General features: G+C 39.1%; 2 protein-coding genes across 16 annotated transcripts in view; one reads left to right on the forward strand and one right to left on the reverse strand.

Moving 5' to 3' along the window:
* SEC24D (SEC24 homolog D, COPII component) overlaps positions 1-7,761 on the forward strand; it is a 58,214-nt gene extending 50,453 nt beyond the window's left edge. For all 3 annotated transcript variants that reach the window (XM_075150268.1, XM_075150267.1, XM_075150269.1), the window contains 6 exons: positions 1,852-1,990; positions 2,457-2,575; positions 4,205-4,384; positions 4,873-5,064; positions 5,554-5,643; positions 6,034-7,761. In XM_075150268.1, the coding sequence (XP_075006369.1) occupies positions 1,852-1,990; positions 2,457-2,575; positions 4,205-4,384; positions 4,873-5,064; positions 5,554-5,643; positions 6,034-6,174 (861 nt within the window). In that variant the 3' untranslated portion in view covers positions 6,175-7,761. The remainder of the gene's footprint in view (positions 1-1,851; positions 1,991-2,456; positions 2,576-4,204; positions 4,385-4,872; positions 5,065-5,553; positions 5,644-6,033) is intronic.
* Positions 1-21,301, reverse strand: part of METTL14 (methyltransferase 14, N6-adenosine-methyltransferase non-catalytic subunit) — a 39,273-nt gene that overhangs the window by 6,254 nt on the left and 11,718 nt on the right. The window contains exons 8-13 of one of the 13 annotated variants that reach the window (XM_075150277.1): positions 19,641-19,733; positions 18,113-18,229; positions 15,274-15,484; positions 12,547-12,870; positions 10,268-12,419; positions 1,820-9,965 (exon numbers count right to left, since the gene is read on the reverse strand). In XM_075150277.1, the coding sequence (XP_075006378.1) occupies positions 12,557-12,870; positions 15,274-15,484; positions 18,113-18,229; positions 19,641-19,733 (735 nt within the window). In that variant the 3' untranslated portion in view covers positions 1,820-9,965; positions 10,268-12,419; positions 12,547-12,556. Of the gene's footprint in view, positions 1-1,819; positions 9,966-10,267; positions 12,871-15,273; positions 15,485-18,112; positions 18,230-19,640; positions 19,734-21,301 lie in introns of those variants that run through there. The other 12 variants (XM_075150280.1, XM_075150279.1, XM_075150274.1 and 9 more) reach the window with 12 other exon arrangements.

Below are 21,301 nucleotides of genomic sequence, written 5' to 3' on the forward strand. Positions count from 1 at the left end.
AGACTGGTAACATAATATCACTATCAAAAAAAAAGGTTTTAATTAACTAGCCAAAGGTCACATCTTACCTCAAAAGCACAGTGCCCCTCATGACAATTAGTGTGTTCACCTACCTCTCTACTGCGTGTTCTATTCAGGGATACCAAAATGTTTTCTAAACACTCACTGAGACCTTGTCAGCTATTATCTTTTCCATTTTACTAAGTAAGTTTATTTGGAGTACAAGATTCATTACTACTTCAATGGAAACTGTTATTGTGTGGCATTCTGTGTGACATCTCTGTTCAAGAGCAGTTCTCTATTGCTAAACATCCCTTCCAACCCTACGGACTGCTCAAGACCCACCAGCACTGGTACCTGTGCAATGAAAGGTCTCGCTTGCAAACTGGCAGCTGGCTGCCCTGCTCCCTCAGGCTCTTGGCATGATGTACTCTGTGAATTATGACGAGATGTGCAGCGCGCTCTCCCCCATGCAGAGTGGTCCCAGGCTGTGAGCAGAGAGGGGAAAGCCCTCCATGTTCCTCTGCTCAACTGGATAGCCCTGTAGGCTCAGATCAGCCTGGCTGCAGTAGCACCACTAGCACAGGAATTTTGCTTAGGGCATCAGGAGCTTCATTCCTACCTTGAAAATGCCAGGCTGCTCCAGAGCCAATTAAATCTTTGCTTCCTGCCTTAGTCCGCAACATGGGACCTCAGTAACAGTTCCTGGAAACGCCACTTAGGCAGTAATTGATACTTCTCTGCATAAATTGCCAACAAACTGACTTGTGATACATCTTTTGTTAGGAATGGGGGTATCCCACCTATTATCAGATGATGGGAGGTTGTTTACTCTGCTAGATGTTTAGTCATGACCTTTTTTAATGACAGAAAATGTTACAGTTTGCAAGGTTTTAAACTTAAGCCATGGAAGTATCTTAACTTTTTATTTCTGTTCTGCTTGGCTTTTAGCTTGCTCCTATAAATACATTTCATAGGTCAGCAAGTTAATCCCTGTATGAATACAGCACTGTGAAACATCCAGTTTGGGACGTCTGAAATCGCTTCCTAGGGCCATGATGCAGCAGTGAGAGATGTGTGTGCCACGCAGATGTTGCATTCACAGCTCTTTCATATAAGAGATACTTGTGGAAGAAGTATCTAATGCAAGGCAGACTACAGTAACTTGGAGTCTGTGTTTCCCCTGCAGGCTTTGGATCATACGTTATATTGAAGTATCAACATATATTGAAGTAGAATTGGAGTCATAAGGAAATTCTTAAATTACACCCTCAATTTTTAATATCTAAGCCCATGGCAAATGCAGAATACAGGGGTTAGCAAGACCTCTTGTTTCACTTCATAAGCAACTTATTCACATAAAAAGAACCACCCAACTTTTCAAGATTAGGAAGTTTTTCTGTTGTTTTTACCAAGAGATAATGTGATGGGCAGAGTACTTCTCGGTAAGCTTCTCATCTCTTGTATGGCGTCTTTTCAGATACATTTATTTGAACTGTTCAAATATTACACAATTACAAAGTACAATTTACAAATTTACAATCAGTGGTCTCTTGTGTTCAGATGATACCATCAGTGTGTAGCAAATAAGAGTAATAAGCCTTTTAATGAGTCATATTATTATTTTTAATAATTTGAAGATTAGTAACTTTTATAATGTCTAGTATACTTCCATCAAAAATGCAGGTATGTTGGGCCTATAGATGACAGAAGCACTGACACAGCACTGCAAGGCTAGCCTGTCTTCAGAAGTAATGATATGCCTTTTACACACAAAGCAGGTGGCTCTTGCATGACGGAAGCTTTTTCTTTTAAAATAAAAATAAATGGTCATTTGTTCCTCTATTGCAGTGTGCTGTCCTTTACACATCAGTAAGCGGGCAAAGAAGACTTCGCATCCACAATATAGGTTTAAATTGTAGCTCCCAGTTAGCTGATGTCTACAAGACTTGTGAGACTGATGCACTTATCAACTTCTTTGCTAAGTCAGGTAAAGTTACACAGACCAATTTTGTTTCCTTTTTTACTTTGGGGTGGAGGAAGGGGAAGGAAAGGGAGCTGAAGTGATTACCTAGTGCAAAATCATGTTTTGTAGCTTGCTGCTCCAAGTCTGAGCAACTCCTGAAGTATTAGAAAATTGAAAAGACAAATAGATGACATATTTTAGACATACTGCCATAAAAGTAATGGTTGTGAAGGTAGCTACAACCATGTAATGCACAAAACTGTATAGGCACAGTAGTAGAAATGGACATCCTATCAATAGTGTTGGAGGCTTGGTGGTTTTTTTTTTTTTGGCAAAGATGAATAAACATCTTCCAGGCTGCTGTCTGTAAAAGAGACTAAAAAATAGCCATAGACCTCAGGTTAGTAAAATTAGAAACTCGCAGAATACAGATACTTTTAAGAGTATGTGTCCATCTTTAGCACGCTTTTTTATTCTTCTGCATTTGTAGCTTTTAAAGCCATTCTAAGCCAACCACTGAAGACGGTCAGAGAGATCCTGGTGAATCAGACGGCTCATATGCTGGCGTGTTACAGGAAGAACTGTGCCAGCCCCTCGGCAGCAAGCCAGGTAAAACCCATCTGAACTCAGTCCTCCCCCAGCCAGGCTTTGCAGCAGATGAACGACCACCCCTGCAACATCAGCAGTGCCAGAAAGGAAAATTTCAGGACAGACTTCTCCTTTTCTTTCAAAGACAATTAAGGACAGGTGGGATTCAATGGTAGCAATTACAGCACACGGATGCTGTTGTTCCGGAACCAATGGCAATGCCATTGAGGAAACTGATGATCATATTCACACACAGGAGCTTAGACAGCCTTTTTCTTTCTGCTGGAATTATGTGCTAACTCACATAGCTTTCATTTTTTCTTATGTTGTTAAAGATTTTAGTATTCTAATTTTTGACAAATAAGACTGTTATTGTCAAAAAATGAAAATAACGTTGTATCTTGTAACATTGTAAACAATCTGACTTTGCATGTAGGTCTTTCAAGTGTGCTAGAGTGGTAAATACCTGAGGTCTAGATAGGGCCAAACTCCTAGGGGAAAAAAAAGATCCATGGTGATTAAGATAACAGTCTGTTAACTAACTCCTTTGTTTACCAAAGGGTAGGAAGAAGCTCTAGGAACTTGATTACTTATATTCCACACTACTTGAAAATTCTCTCAACTTAAGACATCTCTATTATTTTCAGCCCATTCTTTTATATATTCAGAACATTGGGGGAGGTTAACTGAACCAACAGGAAGGTGTTTTCAAATGCTTTCAGCAACTGTTTCTGACAAAAACTATTTTTCTGTTTCAAACAAATATTCAAAGATGGCTGAACTAAATCCAAATCCTGTAAGCAGTTGAATTTAACTTCTATTTTTCTTGCAACTCTCAAAATACTGCTCTGTGTCCTTCAGGTTTTGAGGCACTTTAAAAGATAGCAGGAATGGTTGACTTTCTGACACTTTCTGAATGACAGTTGGCAATTTTGTACATTAATGCTGAAGTTAATAGGAAGGTCAAAGGACTCTTGACAATTTTGGAGGTATTTGATTTAGATTAGTTCTTTTGATCTCCTTTAAATTGTATTTTCCAGTTCCTCCTTCTTCTTCTTGAATGTAACGTATAGATTATTAATTATTAGCACATCCTAATTATATGACTTAAAATTCAATGAATGCTCCAGTAAAAGCAACAGTTGTTTCCTTTTAAATTATCACCCTTATGTCCAGGCAATTCAACTTACAGAAAGACTAAGGCTTTTACACACACCATGCAATGCTTCCAATAGTCAAAAGCCTGGGCAATGACTTGTTTAATATTAGTGAGGACCAAATATGTTAGAAACAATACCAAAGAGACACTTACTGTGGACCGTCATTTCCCTCCTACATTGTTCAGAGAAAAAACACCCACTTTTCCTATGTGACTCCCCTAAAAATGAGTGTGGGCTACAGGGAGATGACAGCATCCAAGACGATGGCTACAGTCTATAGGGCAAATAATTTCTCTTGGATTCTTATTAAATGTATTAGCCATTTAGAGCTGCCACATCTCGTTTGAAACAGCACATATAAAAAAGTTTTCTAGTTTTTCTCTCTTTAATCAAAGAAAACAAGCAGTGGTTTGTTTAAATGTTTGGAAGTCCAGCTCTCATTCCTCAGCACATGGGATATATTAAATAACAAGCTTTCTCTGCCTCTCAGCTCATCCTTCCGGATGCAATGAAGGTGCTGCCAGTGTACATGAACTGTCTGCTGAAGAGCTGTGTGCTAGTTGGCAGACCAGAAATTCCAACTGACGAGAGAGCTTACCATCGACAGCTGGTCACGTCTATGGGGGTAGCCGACACACAGTTGTTTTTCTATCCCCAGCTTCTGCCAATTGTGAGTATGTTGTTTGCACATCTTTGCCTTTTCAGTAAAGCTATTTTCAGTATGCTGTGATTTTATAATTGTGCAGATCTGCGCAGAAAAGATTCTGTCTGCTGGGCAAGTGTGGTGCTACCACACTGGATTACATTGTTACTGTGATGTAGTTGCTAGTTGAACTAAATTGGGGAGTTTAATGGAAAATAGGGAAGTAACATTATCATCGACATCAGCACCCTCTAAGAATCTCACTGTGCTTTTTGCCCAGGCTAATGAAAGGTGCCAGCTTTACTAAAGATCAACACTGGTATGCAAGTGTCTCCCCACTTTGCACGCAGTGGATTAAATGCAAAAGAAGAGGTTTGACTTCTAATTCCTCTAATCTGGAAAGGAACCACTAAGACGCACTAAACCTTTCAATAGTTACTTTTCAGTATCTAATTAGAGCTTCAGTCACCTTGAAGTGACCAAGTCTACAACTCTTGTGTATTTTTGCCCCACAGCACAGCCTGGATCTGAAGAGTGACACTGTCCCGGCTGCCGTCCGCTGCTCCGAGGAACGTCTCTCAGAAGGAGGGGCCTTCCTTCTGGCCAACGGTCTGAGTATGTTCTTGTGGCTGGGAGTCAGCACGCCCCCAGAGCTCATCCAAGGGCTTTTCAACGTGCCGTCCTTTGCACACATCAGCACGGAGGCGGTGAGTAGATGGAGACTAGTCTCTTTTTTAGAATTCATGATTTACTAAGACAAGACTGCTAATCAGAAAAACAAAGGAGGTGGATTTTCATCATTCAACTAAAAGCAGAAACAGGTGACCAGCAGAAGGTGTTAAGAGGCCAGAACTAATACATAAAACCTTAATAAGCATTTTTACACTCTGAACACTCAGGAGCTTTCACAACATTTTTAAACCTTCTTAAACTTTCATTGTGGCAGATACTAAAATCGTATTGAATGTTATTGCTAAAATTTGCAGTAGTTTCTCCTGATAGTAAATTTTCATATAGTGATTATTTTAAACTGAAAAATGGCTTAGACAGATGAGAGACATATTTTTGTGCAGCATCCGCCAGTTCAGAATGAAATCCACAGTAACCTGCATCATAAATATCAGCAGCTAGTCTTGTATATAGTCATAAGAGATGTAACTGGGAGATGACAGCCTGCCATGCTTTTGTTCTGACAGACGTCACTGCCTGACCTGGACAATCCATTTTCTAAGAAACTTAAGTCAATACTGGAGCATATCCAGAGCCAAAAGCCCTACACTATGAAGGTAAGACTTTGCTCTTCCTCAGCTCATTCCTCATACCTGTTCAAAAGAACACTACTGGCTTTGAAAAAAGCTTACCGGTAGCTGTAGAAGGTTTTACATATCAGTGAGTTCCAGCATGCATTGTAGCACAAGTATCTCAAATGTGCTTAATTCATAATCAAGAGAGATTTTCAGAGGTAGTCAAGTCTAAAGGTTACCGTTTTATTCTGCAAACCTTAATTCACACTAGCCTCTCTCTCCTGTGTTCATAAATACAGCTACCAAAATGTGGAGATTTATTACTTTTGGGATTTTTCCCCCCCTCAACAGCATACAGTAATAGATACAGGAAAACAGTACTGCCATTTAGTATGATTGTATCCTAAAAGTATGTATCTCTCATCTTTTCAGCTGATTATAGTGAAACAACGGGAGCAGCCAGAGATGCTTTTCCGACAGTTCCTAGTAGAAGACAAGAATATTTATGGAGGAGCTTCTTACGTGGATTTCTTATGCTGTGTTCACAAAGAGATCTGCCAGCTGCTCAGTTAAGGAAATTCAAGTATAATTTGTCAGTTTCTTTTTGATTTTGCAAGAGGGACAGTCATTGGTGCCTGAAAGCTGGCCCACAGCTCCACCGTACCTGGGCATTCTGCTGTGCTTTAGAGCGAACCTTTTCTGTGCTCCTTTTGTACCGTTTCATTTCACACAACCTCTTACTGAGTATTTAGTTTACTTATTAAGCTGTAGAATAGGAAGTTCTGCACTCAGGTATTAATCTTTTGGGAGTCTTGACTCTTTCTCTAAGTTGAACTGCCAGATTTCAAACTGTCAATGCTTAAGAGCATATGGTATGCATTTATTAAAATATAATTTAGACGACTTTAATTATTCCTAAGTTGTACAAGAGCCAGGAAAGATGCTAAAAATCTATACAGAAAAGGAAAAAAAAAAAAGAAAACACGGCTTTTTTTTAAGTGAGGGCGTACAGTTGAATCAGATTTGCAGTAATCATGTAGTTCAATTTGAGTACTTAAAAGTCCTTGATGTAAAGCTAATCTCTAAAAAATAATCCCCTTTTTCCCAGAAGGGACAAGCATTACATTACTATCTACAGAAACAGAGCTCTGGGTAACCTTCCACCCAGGGTTATCCAGGACACAAAAATGCCTCAAGTTTGTAACTGGACTGGAGTAAGCTTAACAACAGTGGACCACAGGAAGATCAGTAACCAAACAATCCTTTTGCTAAGTTAAGTTTGGCAGATAATGTCACACTATTATGGTACAATTCTCTAGTCTTAAGGGCAGTAATTAATTTAGCATACTATTTAATTACATTTTCAAAACTGAACGTGTTTGGTTTTATTTAGTACGTTTGCTAACTGGAATATTCCCCATACAACTCAGATAAACATCTGTCCCTCAAAATTTCAGTGGCAGGTCAACTGTAAGACAGTTGACACATTAACCAAAGGTTATTTGTGGTGCTATAAAGAGAAAGCCTCTTGTTTAATACCAGTTCTATTATTACAGTGACCTCTTCTCACAACTGATTTATTCCACAGTCACCGCTTTGAAAAATAAGCTTCTGCTAATGCCAGTATTTAAGGTAGAATTTAGAAAGCCAGAGTCTTTTGAAGAGCTGTTTACCTCAGATACTTCATCAGTCTGTCTGTATCTCTAGGACCAATGCCTCTGCACGTGAGGTTTGAACTTTTCCAAACTTGAATAGCTGTTGTTACAAAAATCAGTGTTTCAAAGAAAGCCAAAAACCCTCAAAAGTAAGGGTAAGAGCTGGGCCTCATTAAAAAAAAGTGCCTTTAAACATGTTAATGTCACTACTTAGTGTTAATCATTGTAATATCCAAGCTAAACAGTCAAGATGCGTATTTTTTGGTTTGACAGCTTTATCGAAACAGTTGTATCCTTGTGCATTGACTGAGAGCTCTTAAAATAAGTGGCTATTATTACAAAAGGATCCTCGGACTGAATTCAGCTGCCAGGACGAGCACTTTTTGGCTGAAGACATTACCCTGTAAGAAGTATTTGTTGCCGTTCCAAATTAGCGTACTTTGTAAAATGACACCAGCAACTCTTTGTGTAAAGACATAAGCAATTATTAAATATAATGATCATGTGTGTGTTTTACTCTTTCATATACTAAGTTCTCCAAGTTTTTTATGCCAGCATCCTCTGTCAAAAGCTATCCAACACCTCTTAGACAGTAGCACCTAAACCTCGTACCCCAGGTCACTACAGAGGGTGCGATGGAAACTGGCTTCAGGGTTCATGCAACTCCTCTCCCTGCCTTTCCCTGTAAGCACAGCAAGACAACATAACATAAGAAGTGTTACGCTGACTTCAGGAGCCAGGGAACATGGCAAAGTTAAATTAGCAACAGTAATTCCTACACAGCATAAACAATGCCATGCATCCAACAACTAATAAAGACCACTGTAGGTCACCTTCTCCTACTCCAACTTTAAAGACAGGCCAGCTTATCTGGCATTACAGAATTTTTGGTGTGTTTCTGCTGTTAGCATCACCCCCAGATATGGCAAGGAAACCCGCTCAAGCTAGGTCTCAAATGCGCCAGAACAGCTTGATGACAAAAACGTGTGCCAAAACAGCCTGGCAAGTAAACTGTTTAGAAAAATCACTTACCAGGTGAGTTGGGAAATGGGAAGATGCAGCAATTCTCACATATTAAGGCAGTGTAATTAGGGAAATGTTTGTGCTCAGCTGCTGAAGAAAGTTCGTATCAACTGCAGTGAATGAGAGGTAGGAAGCTGGTGAGCTGCTCCCCCAGACAGCTCCCGCCTCAGCCACACTTGCTCAGGACCCATGTCCTTACCTTTTTCTACGGCGTTTGCTGATGGCCAGAAGATCATATCTGCACCACAACCACGTGCATCTTCTGCTTGGTCAGTTCAGGCCATGCAAGCAACACTGACCAACTGCTTTAGTGTAACCTGTCGTACACCTAGAATTCTGAGCAAAGTGTACACGTCACTTACCTGTGCAAAGGTAAAGCCTACAGAGAGCAGGATTTCAGGCACAGAGGTGCTATTCAGAACAAAGTTGTAAGACAAAGCTTTTTATACTTGCATAGCTAATTCATCAGAGCTCTAGCCTTTCATATACATTAAGACATCAAAACAGCTAAACTAGCACCAGGATACAGACACGCATTGATACAGGAGCTCTTGCAGCAGTCATAAAAGTTATCAAATAGAAATATTACAAGTCTTTTCCCCAGCATAAAAAGTAGGACTGTAATATTCAACTCAGATTTACAGTAGTTGGGTCTGGTTTTTTTTTTTTCTTTTTCCTTTTTAATTGCTGCAATAATTATACTGAAAATTACTTCACGGTTTGCCACAGCACTTACCTACTGCTTGCTTTTTTTCACCCATGAGACTGACCCTATTATGAAAAGAGCTAGTAAGCTTTCCTCTATGTTATTATGTTGACCTTCATCCCATTACACTGGGCTATTTCTACTGTAGCAATACAGTTGCCACCCACTTTACCAATTTTGGAAGGAGAAATCGGTTTTTTCTACTACATACAGAAACAGTGGGCCTCATTCTCTAGCACTTTCAGCTGCTCAAATGTATCCTTAAAAAGCCACATTCAAGAAACAAAAGACTTACTTACAGATGTCTTCAATGAAATGGGCTTGAAGTGTTCATTTATTCTTTTCTAGAGTGCGTTCTGGATATTTCTATCCCTTGCCAAGGATTTTAAAACATCCGAGTATTCTAAAATTAATCCCTTGACTTCATGCCATTTAACTTCCATTGTCAGATCAAAATTGTTCTTCAGTTTGCAGCCTAAATTCCACTCTACTGAACAAAGCATTTGGTATCTATCTATGAACATACGCAAAGAGCCTGTGTTCACAATACTGCGCTGGCGCAGAACCTCAAAAACCCCGAGAACGTTGCCCGCTGACCTGCAGAGCACATCCAGCATTTCAAGCGACTTCTTACAACCAGCAGTGTCGGAAAGCGGAAAGAATTCTCAGGCTGATGGCTGGATTTACAGACAGTGATTTACAGTTGACCGATGTCTTAAAATTCCCTTTGAAGCTAAACGCCAAGACATCCTGTGTATCTTGTCAGTTTAATTGTCAAATCCTTCACTTAATTCATACAGGGTGTAAGATATTCAACATACTTACACGCCTCTTCCAGAATGGAAAGATGACAAAATCTAGACAGGCATCCCAATCAAATTGGTGGCATTATGCATTTAATAAAACTGGAAGGGAAGAAACTTGTTCGGCTTTTTATCTTCAAGGAGAGCATGCTCAAATTAAGTCTTTGTTTACTTGTGCTAAATGAGATATTCATCAGTTCACTGACGATGAGCATTATCCTCCTTCTGTTAATGCGTTACAACTGAGAAATTAACTGACAACAGGTAATGAAATTCAAAGCTTTTATCTCTAGACACCACTTTAGATATGGTCCAAATCAACAGTGATTAAAAAAATGACCAGATGTTTTTACTGTATAATTGGGGGAGGTGGGGAATAGTGTCTCACTACAGTATTTTCTAAGCATCATCTCCACAACCACGTGTACGTGACACAAAGCCTTTGGGTACGCACACCCACACGCTGCCATCTTTCTTACCTTTACAGGCAATCTATCACTGCCGAAACACCACCTTCAGATTACGACTGGCAGGTATCCTTCTTCGTAGGGGACGTGTAGAAAGTTCTATTTCCTTGTCCGATAACCTCAATTAAAAAAGTACGGTCAGTTGCTTGTGAACAACATGTACATTACACTTCCCCGGTGAAGTTGGCCCATGCAGATAGATCTAATCTAACACCCTCTGGAGCAGTATTCTGTTTTTCCTTACACTACTTTAGCTATTTCAACTTTGAGGGGAAAAACGAGAAACCTGACTCTACACCCTCACGAGGGATTTATTTGGCTTTTTTTTTTTTTTTTTTTTAATTTCCCAAGTCACTGAAGTCTTGAGCAGCACCCCGACTTCTGCAAACTGATACAGATGCACGTCTCAACCAGTTGGTTTTGAGTCTCCTCTTCAGTGTAGCCTAATCGTCTATGTTAAGAGTAGCCTAAGCACTGAACTACCAGCTACAGACATAGAATTAAAAGGGAGAAATGGGAATTAACGTTTTCTACTAACTGAGAAAAAGAGAAAAAGATGTGTCTCTGGCACAAAAGTAACCTTCCTAAGGTTAAGTGTCTCCAGTATTTACTTTTTGCATAAGAACATGATTAGGGCAAAATCACAAGTTTTCTTACTGTGGCGTGTAACTTCTATCAGATGCTGTTCCAAGCAGTCTTTGGCAGCCTTCACTGACAGTCAAGGCTGCACTACCCTCAAAACACCCCCTCCCCCAAACCCAGTCACTCTTCAGATGTGCGAATACAACACAAGAAACAAAATGTAAACAATAGGCGAGTTATATTTGCACTTCCGCAGTCCCTTCCTAAGCACACTACCGAGGCCACAAAGTTGACCAGCCCCTACAAAAATTTCTGTGCCAAGATTTCATGCTCCAGAAGAAGAGTTACTGCCTGCTCTTTTACAACAGTAGGGAAGAAACCACAGTAAAACTTAGCAATTCCAAAACCTCATGGAGAACAAACCCACAAAATATTAAGAAAAATATTTCAACATTAGCTTTGATAAACAACTTTAATAATCCACTACGTTACAGGACAGGTATTTAAAAGCTAGGCTTCAATAGAGAAACATCATGAGACTTCAAAGCCAATTTTCCAAAATCCACACCTAAGACTGAGACTTCAACAGCCAGGTTTATTCAGTCTACCAAGCATTGACCAAGAAGTTCAGAATTGTAGTTTTGCTAAAACCAAGTATATTGTACCTACCAGAGTGGATGGCTGTCACTCCACACTGTACTCTGGAGCTGATCACCAACAGTCTATTTCCAATGCGCGTAACGTCCACAGGCAAAGCAGCACACTCAGTTCCATTCCTGTGCCCTCATTACCCAGGTGATTAGTTTCAGGAAGCACTCACAACATCGCCTCGCATTTCCAATATGACCTCCAACGAGGTCCTTCTCTGCTACTTATATTGCAATTGCTCTGCAATAAAACTGGTTTTCCTTACCGAAGAACAAGGCTATTACGAACAGAGGCCGGGTGAAAATCCCTACTCAAGAAGCAATCCCAACCCACGCAGAAGTTCTGGACTGCATATAAACGCACAACTTCTTGCTTTCCATGAAGCACAAAACACTACTGCACAGAATTACCACTCTCCCCACTACAGACATGAAAAGTGAGTGAATATACACCACAAATGAAAAATAAACTTGTTCCCTATTCCCAGGAATAATTTGGGAAATTTACACCACATAAGAAAAAATAGAACTCTATTTATTCAATTTGCTCCTTGGTTTTAGAGAAGTTAAAACAGGTGTCAATATAGACACAGCACTTTTTCTTCCATGAATAAGACAGTAAGGCTGCTATGGCCATGCAATTCAGAACTGCATTTCATGCCCACTCCATCATATTAATCCAAGTCAGTCCAAACCTGAACCTCCAAAGAAGGAAGAGGAATCCATGTTTTGGAAAAACTCACACCTTCCAAGTTTCGTAAGGGAAGAGCAAGTATCTTCATTTCAATCCTATCCGTGGTTTGAAGAGGTGGTGCTCTCTGCTTTGACAAATCGAAGCTGCCAGGAGGCCGAGTGTAGTGCTGTCAGGTGCAGGACCCTGCCCGCCAGGTGAGGTGATGTGCCAGGCCGGTCACTGCAAGACAGGCTATCTGTAACTGTTTGCACCAAAAACAATTTAAAAAGTCATCTAGCTTGAGTCCCCAGAATAATTCACTTTAGCAAAAACAAGACTAAGAAAAAAATTCAGAGAAGAGGCATAGGACCGGGGGAAGAAGCAATTACCTAACAGTCGTCAGCGGGTGGGGAAGCCTCCTCTATGGGTACCTCCACGTCCCCCTCTGAAGCCTCCCCTCTCACCCCGAAAGTTAGTTCTGTTCCTCTCTCTGCCCCTTTCTCCTCGGCCTGCTGAAGTCCCTCCTCTTCCTCCTCCCCTTGGAGCACCACCTCCCCGGTCAGACTTGGACTTGGGTGGCGGTGACTTGGGCCGAAGTCTCTCAATCTCTTCAGTACAGCCGGTCAGGTGGGAATTTGGAGCCGTGAAGTATGAAGAATACGTTTCTGCATTGAAATTGCTGTTTGTGAGGGTGGGTCCTACAGTCAGCCAACCTAGGGAACAAAACCAGAGTCAACAAAAGCAAGAACAAACCATGCGTCAAGGCCGTTATTGCCTTCTTCCTAGTAAATGAACACTCGCGTGATGGGGACAGACACTTATCTACGCATCACCTGTGCTGAACGGAATGAAAAGGTCACCTCTAGAAAAGCCAGAGTTGTTGAAAAGTTAAGATTTTAGTTTGATATTTCTAAGGGCTGCTTCTCTTTTTTTTTTTTTTTTTTAAATTACGCGTGTCTATGGGAACATTCAAGCTGTGGTTTCACAAGACCCCTTCCTCCTCCTCCCTACTTGTTCTTACACCACAGCAATGTTTTCCAGCCCTTCTGGGACCAGACTGTAAATCAGATCAGTAAATTCATCTAGTTTAAAAGTAACGTCATCCTCCTCTTTTTCTCCCCTTTTTAAAAGGCATTTAAACTTGAATTAGATAATTTTGTCTCCAGAAACCAGTCGTGACAGTGCAGCCAAGAGCACAGCACGCTGGAAGCACGCATCTGAAAACACAGTGAAATGACATTGTGTTGAAGCCCACATGATATGAAAATAGAGGTTAAAGAGTTAAATTAATCTGTTTATGCACAAACATTCAGTGGGCACTTCAGCTTCACCCAGTGAATCAAGGCAGGCACATTCCTATTTCTTCGTATTTTGAGCTAAAGTAGTGTTCGGACCTAAAATGGGGCTCAGACGACTTGAAAGTGTCAGTGGAAATGTAATTTTCAGTTGTATCATATATTAATGAAGAAAAATGTAGTTCAGTGATCTCATCAACATGCTTGTAAGAAAAACAAGAATAAAAAAAAAAAACCCAGATCAGTTCTTTAACACTGTTCACTTTACCGTGGGAATTTACGTAACATTTACCTTGCTTCCTGCACATGAGAGAGAGAGAAAGAGGGAGGGAGGGAAGGAGTCTATTTGTTTAGGGTTTCATACTTTACATCACTATAAGGATTCACAAACAGTAATTCTAAACCTCAAAGTACTAATCAAGAGAAACACTGTGCTCTGCCAACTTCCTGAACAAAGAATAAAGGGAAAAAGGTGTCCCTAGTGCTGTGATGAGTATAGGACAAAGTCTGCAATGCAATTTCAGGGTAACCACCAAATTTAAAAATACAAAAGTTGAATCAGACTAACATGACCCTCTGCGACATTAACGAATAAGAATTCACCTACAACAGCATTGAAATAATACCTGAACGATGTCTTTCTACAAAAGAAAACAGCCCCCCTCCACACTCACACACCAGTAACCAACAGAATTAAGACTGACATCATCATTAAAATTCAAGCTAAAGGCCAGTCAAAGAATAGGAATGGCCAATAATCACTCCTCCGTAGTTGTATGAGCAAGAAAGAAACAACACCTTGACGTTTATTTAGATACCTTATTGTGTGCAGTTTGTATACCGATATACATCCTATTCCAACTGGAGTAAAAGAATAAGCAACATTTTTTATATCATAAGTATTAGCATTCACATACAGCAAACCAGGCCTTGGATGGACTTGTATCCCTTTCTCCTCTGTCATCCGAACTATTAATGTCTATTTAGGGGAAAACAGTGTTACACAAAACTGCTAAACGAACCTAAAGCAAGCGCAGCTATAGCACTTGTCCCACTCACACACCTTCCACTTATTTTTGAAAAGGCCATGCTGTTACCGTAAATTGTTCAGAGACCAATACTCACAGTATACATCAGTATGTGAAGCGTGACTACACTATCCATAACATGAGGTATAAAGTCTGTCAATTCCAGCATTCATTGGTAGTTGAAAGAAACAGGACTGTTGAATTGTCCTTAGGCTTTAGGGCAGAAATGTCGTTGACAACTGATGTAAAAGTCTAAAAAGGTGTCAAAATACATTTTATTCTTCTAGCCTGTATTCTCCTGCAATGAAAGTCCTTCATCCCTTACGCATGATAAATTGAAAGGCCTGACCATCAAAACAAATAAATGCAATCAATCTGATCCATATACTTCCACACGTTTCTTATCACGCCAGATGCAGCACCCAGTGTAAGACACTGAGTCTTCAGATACTGGCAAACAGGACCAGCACCAAGCTCACAGTGATTTAGAAAGAAATCAAGCTTCTGAGAAGTGTAAACACATGAACAGGTGAAAATACTGGTTAACAAAAAACTTCCTTCTGAAAAAATTGATAGAATTGGTAGTTGTCATAGACTTTCCAAACAACACTGCTTTGTGACTGACAGATCTTCACATAAACCAAAAATGTATCTCCTTGATAATCATGCGTTAGGATTAACCATTATTGTCTCCGCTTCCATCACAACCCATCAAGTGGCCTCAGATGATGGAAGAGCGTTATTAAAGTAAATTAGAATTTAACTGTTTGACAAAAATAAACATAACAGCTACCTGGTCGAATTGTACTGTCCCTTCCGAAAAGATGAAGACGTCGTCGTCCAAGGCAGAAATGCTCAATGATGTGAAAAATCTCTACAGGTTTTTCTATGTTGCCAATCTCAGGCTCTTCTGTGATGATTAGGTCAATGTCAACATTAGCATGGATGAAGTCACCATCTGTACTGCGACGCACAGTTCCTTTAATGCCCATGAGGCAGTGCTCCTACGCACACAGAACACAGAAGAGTACCTGTCATATGTCGCACATACTGCTACAGCACAGACGTCCGTGGTTTGAGCACAATGGAGAGAAAAGGAAATTCTAGGCAGAGTAGATTCTACTCTTATACAGAGAAGAGTCTGAAGCATGAACTAGAAGACCAGAAGGGCCTTTTGAAAACAAGCAGAGAGTAGTTTAAGCTATCTGGCTTGTCGAACTACACTATCAAGTGGTAAAACTCAAATTGAGGCTGAGATAAGATATTGAACTTCTTCAATTACAGCAAAGTTAGAGCTTTAAGATGGAAAGGCTGAGAAATCACCACAAGGGAAGAAAATACAAGGTGATGGCAAGAATAGTTATTAATTATGATTAATACTTGTATCAGCATTCTGATCCTAACTTTATTCATACAAATAATTTTCAGAGTTCTTAAGTCGTAAAACAGCCAGTAAGTGAAAATAAGATGTACTTTTTCATATTGTACCTCTGTTACAAAAGTACCCTTCGCCCTCAGATTCCTTTCTAGAAGATATCACTGCATCAAAAAAGTAAAACCACTATCAAACTGTCAATGAACTCTCAGTCAACTCCATCAGCATTAAAAATGTTCTTTAACGGCTTTCCTTTCCTCTAAAACGTAATAGATCAATTTAAGTGACTAGTATGTAGAATCTATGAATGAGGAATCACCATAACTGGTACAGGATTAAAAGAGGGTTCTATGTATTCATTTCAGAGTTCTGTTTCTGGGAATGTTAAGCTCAGATGAGCGATTTTCCCCAGTATCATAACACACTGATTCACTAAGCGCCACCAGATGGTCTGAAAAAAACTTGTAGACCAGAGCACGTAATCACTTCCAGATTTTTGGCAAGGGCTTTAAGAGTTAGAGAATAAATATGAAAGGCAGAATAGGTGACCTATCAAATCTATGCAGTTGATCAACTGCATCCAAGCTACAGGGTTTTCGGACCTTATATTTAACTAAATAAGAAGGCACAATACTGCTAAACAAATTACCCATCAAGCAAAGCGTCGTAAATCTAGTCTTTAGAAGAACTATCCAAAACGTTTTATTTTCTTAACACATGGAATGTTATTCATTAATACCTTAGATTCTATAGCAGGTGGCACAGCATGAAGCATCCATCTATAGAAATGCCTAAACTAAACATAATAGGATAGCATTTGCTGTTGTAATCACCGGTAAATACATCTTGCACAACAGGCTATTTATTTAGTCAGAATAAGCTAGCTCAATTTTCAATGTTTATTATAAATAGTGACCTCAGCCCAACCTTTGTTCAATAAACAGAGAAATTCTCTAATACCAGAAACTATTCTCCTCCGTTAAACAAAGACATAAAGTCCCCCCCAAATCCTCCTGTGTTAGTTTTAACCTCTCCCTCATGACCGAGCTGCACATAGTTGCAATACTATATGCAATAAACATACAATATACTTACAAATATTTATAACTAATAAACCACAGTTTCAAACAAACTTCAGATTAATGTAAATCCAAGTCAGAGAAAGAGTCCAGATATCTTAAAGGGAAGTTTATACTCCTAAAAAAATGGCATATCTGAGACAGAATTGAGAATGTTTAATACTAACAAATGATTAATGAATGTGGAATGAGTCCTGAGGTTAATGACACTTTAAATTATTAAATTGTCAGCCAACTCTCTGTATTCAGTAAAACTGCCACAGTTACACCCACATATACCCAAAACAATTCTTTTATTAATCCCATCTACACTTCTCTAAGTTTTTGAATGACATACATTTGAGTCTCTTAAATCAGAATACTTTTTTTTCTCTGCACCTTCTTCAATACACGTCCTCCACAACACTATCCCTAAGAAACTGTTTAAATTAAACCTGATTCTGTCACTTGGGCATTATAGTCATCTTCAGGAAGTCAGGAGATGCTGACTGAGCTATGGTCCCTAACAATCCTCTACCCGGTCCAAGCTCTGGGCACATACCTGCACACGTGTATTTAGAACCATTAGGCAGTCTTCCAGAGTTATTTTTTATGACTACATCCATTTATAATCTACTTCTTTTGACATTAAATTCAGTCAAATTCTGCTGCTAAGTTTAATTCCATTCAAAAGGTGTTCCTCCGCTAGCAAGTTTTCTCCCCTAATCTGGAAAGGAGCTTGCGTTTTACACAAAACGTGTGTAAAACTGCTTATTTACCATTCACACATAACCGAAACAACCCAGAGGTCAAAACCATCACAACGTACAGTAACATTTTGTATTTAGTTTCCATCTTCCCTCTCAGGAATTCATTCTTGTTCCATCAGTCCATGAACCCTCCTCAGCTACTTGCATTTCAACCAGGCTCAAATGAGTTTCACATTTGGAGTACTATAATAGAAATTTACCAAGCAGCGTTAAATGTAGATGAAACTTCTATACCTCACACCGACTAAAATCAAGTTCATCATGCATCCTATAAATATGTTTGTTTCCATATAATGCACTTTGCAGAACAGAAATCTGAAGTCCTCGTGTCTGCTTTCCTGAAAGCATGTCACCATGCGGAGCACCAGGTGTTTCATTAGCATGAAGAGACAGGATGGGAACAGAAGAGAAATCAAACCAAACCTTTACCTTGGTTCTTTGGAAAACAGCCTTAGGGTCTAGAGTCTTGGTCTTTCCAGGATTGTTCTTATTCGTTTTAATCCAACAAATGTCCTCACATCTTCTGTAACCCCATTTGCGTAGACACTAAACATTATAGACAGATAAAACAGTTCACACTACACCAAAAACTTAAGTAACCTAAACTGAACACTCATATAGGTACTTGACTTTTCTTAAAGTATAGCTGGAAGAGAAATTTGTCACAGATGAATGAAACAGTTTACTGGCATGACTGCACTATGTTTTGTCAAGTTGCCACAAAAAAAAAAAAAAAAAAAACAAAACAACACCCAAAAAAAACACAGCAAGAGGCTTATGTCTCGACTTGTCTACGTATCACCCTTTTTTTTTTTAAAATATCCAACCACTGCACAGATCCCCTATGGAACTCTGCACTCTTTTTTACTTAGCAACACTTAAATTTAATCAAAACCAGTCTGAACAACATAGTGATCAGCTGCCTTGGCCCTGTCTCAACTAATACCTGCACTCTGATAGTTTTTCACATCAATGTAAAATTCTATAAATGAGAAGATAAATAGCCAAAAACCTTTGCTACCATTTTGTGGCTTTTCCTATATCCGTAAAAAAACAACCAAAAAAAAAACCACCTTACATGACTTTTTAATCCTTAACTTCTATAAGTGTAGTCTTGCAAAGGGAGGAAATTGGGCATTAAGGACTCAAGCTCATTTGGCTATTGCTGTGTTCAAGAACTGTCCAGCTACTACGAATACGTCTATGACCAAAATGAATCTATCTGAAACAGCTACTTTAACCAACCTCAGAATGAAAAGCAGATAAAGCAAAGGGATTAGTAACCACATGATGTCCTTTAACAAATGCCATATTGTTTTAATAGAAAGCACCACTCAAACTAAGCAAAGAACGTTTCAGCACAGCAAGAGCCAATTGGAAATTCTTATTCCATCATCCCCAACACAAGCAGTGCTACCCTGGCATACAGAAAGATTACTCTAAAACCCCAAGAGCTTATAGGGAAGTAAAACTTCATAGAGCTTACCAAGAGTAAACCCACTTAAACTCCAGGTGTTTTCTGAAAATAAGCAGTGCTACGCACACAATTTTATCTCACTTTATGAAACAGTAGCACCTTTCCACTAGCATGAATATTTCTGGCAGAAAACTATTAAGACTTCTGTTAAAAAAAAATGTTGTAAATGCACTCAACATGGCAACCTGCTCCTACGGCAACATGCATACATCAAAAACAAGACAACACTTCAGCTTTCTAGACCCTATAGAATTATGCTTCCTCCCATAATCACAGCAACTCACCTGGAAAATAACAGTATCTAAACAGTTAATGCCAGATACATAAATTTATTTAATCCACTTAAAATTAGATATCCTCTACCACAGTAACAAAACATCTCTCAGCAGTTACAGTTGAGAATTCTATACAGAAAAAGTCAACGATAAAAATAAACTCTTAAACCTGTCCCTGATAAATTGAATTAAAACATCATCTTACCACTCGGCCAAGATCCAGACCCTCGCCTGAACCGCACCATAAAAACACAAATGACCTTGGGGCTGCAATTTCTTCAATTTCCAATTTCATGATCTAATAATAATAATAGCAATAAAAGTGTTTCTGAATTAAATGTAAATCACCAATTATATCAGGAAGAATACTTAATAAGTGTTGAAGCATTATCACAAAAACCATCAGGAAGCACTTTTATTAAAGATGCTAGTCTGTATACCATTCACAGCCATCCTCTTAAAACTGTTTTCCAGAAAGTATGTTGTAAAAGTTACCTTATCAGTACCCAAGTGCGTGTTTTCAACATAGCTGGTGACAAGCTAATTATTCTTTTTAACAGAAATTCTATCGGTATAGAAAATTCTGGACTTAAAAGACTAATACAAACCACATGATGTTTTATCCCCTAAACCTCTGCTTCATTTTATCATTCCATTGGTAGCAAAAAGATTTAATAACAGAGTAATAGTGCTCTGTTTCTTTTCAGCCCTGGAGTTACTAATGTGAAGCTTGTGAAGACGCATTATAAAAGAAACCAGCTTAATTCCCATTACTATATAGGAAAGACATTCTCTGCATTTTCACTTTCAGGAAAGAAGAAGCAAGAATTTATCAGGACAGTCATTCAGCAATGACAAATGAGTAACATTCAGGATGAAATAACGTTAGATGCAAAGCATCTGTTACTCATTACAAGTTGAAAAGATTCATCTGTAACTTGCTAACACACCAAATCAAGCTTCATTCAATGCCACTGTGACAAAAAATAATGCAGCAGAAGCCATTCTAAGAGGATATAACTCCCAACTAAGAGGATGACTCTTGCCTCCAACACTTCCAGTTTTTCTGTTAGGGCGGAATGTTTTTTCCCCAGGCAATGCTGCCAAGCACCATTTTTGTCTGTTGTAACAAAATGGCTGACACAGAAGCTACCTCTTCCTTGACATGTAGTTACCTAGTCTCTTATCACAGGCATGAATGCCTTTGTTTTCAAATTAATTTCTTAAAGGTGGATTGAATTTTATTTTGTTCTCATGATCCTTCAGTTTGACTGATTTACTTATGCCTGTGCAGGTTCTAGCCTAAGGACAAACTAAATCTAGTTTAAAGTAACACCATCATCCCCCTCGCCCAAACTACATAGAACACAGATAAGAAAATCTCAGCAACAACTGCTTCAAACTACCGATTCACTCATATTATGACAAATCTGCTGTTAATGCAGACATAGTCCTGCATACCTTTCAAATAGGGTCTCTAAATAATAGGTATTTATTAGTTGCATATTCCCACCCATATGCCTGAACTTAAGAATTCTTGACATCGTTACATAAATATTTTTTTAATCAGCTATTCCTCTCTACTACAGATTGTCTGTTTTGTTGTGAGGGTGAGGTTGGGTTTTTTTTTTGTTTGCATTTTTGTGGGTTTGTTGTTGGGTTTTTTTTTAAATGAGTAAAGTGTAGATACATAGAGTAGAGCCAATTTATTGCTATTTGACATTAGCATTACAAGTTTTTTATTCAATGCCCAAGTGAAGGAATTCTCCAGTTCAATCTTGAAGGACAGGGCAACTTGGCAGCAGGCTTTGTGTCATCAAATTGTTATGCTTGATGACATCCAGCACTTCATAGCCTCCAGCCCTC

The sequence above is a fragment of the Calonectris borealis genome, chromosome 4 (genome assembly GCF_964195595.1).
Source record: "Calonectris borealis chromosome 4, bCalBor7.hap1.2, whole genome shotgun sequence".
Lineage (NCBI taxonomy): Eukaryota > Metazoa > Chordata > Aves > Procellariiformes > Procellariidae > Calonectris > Calonectris borealis.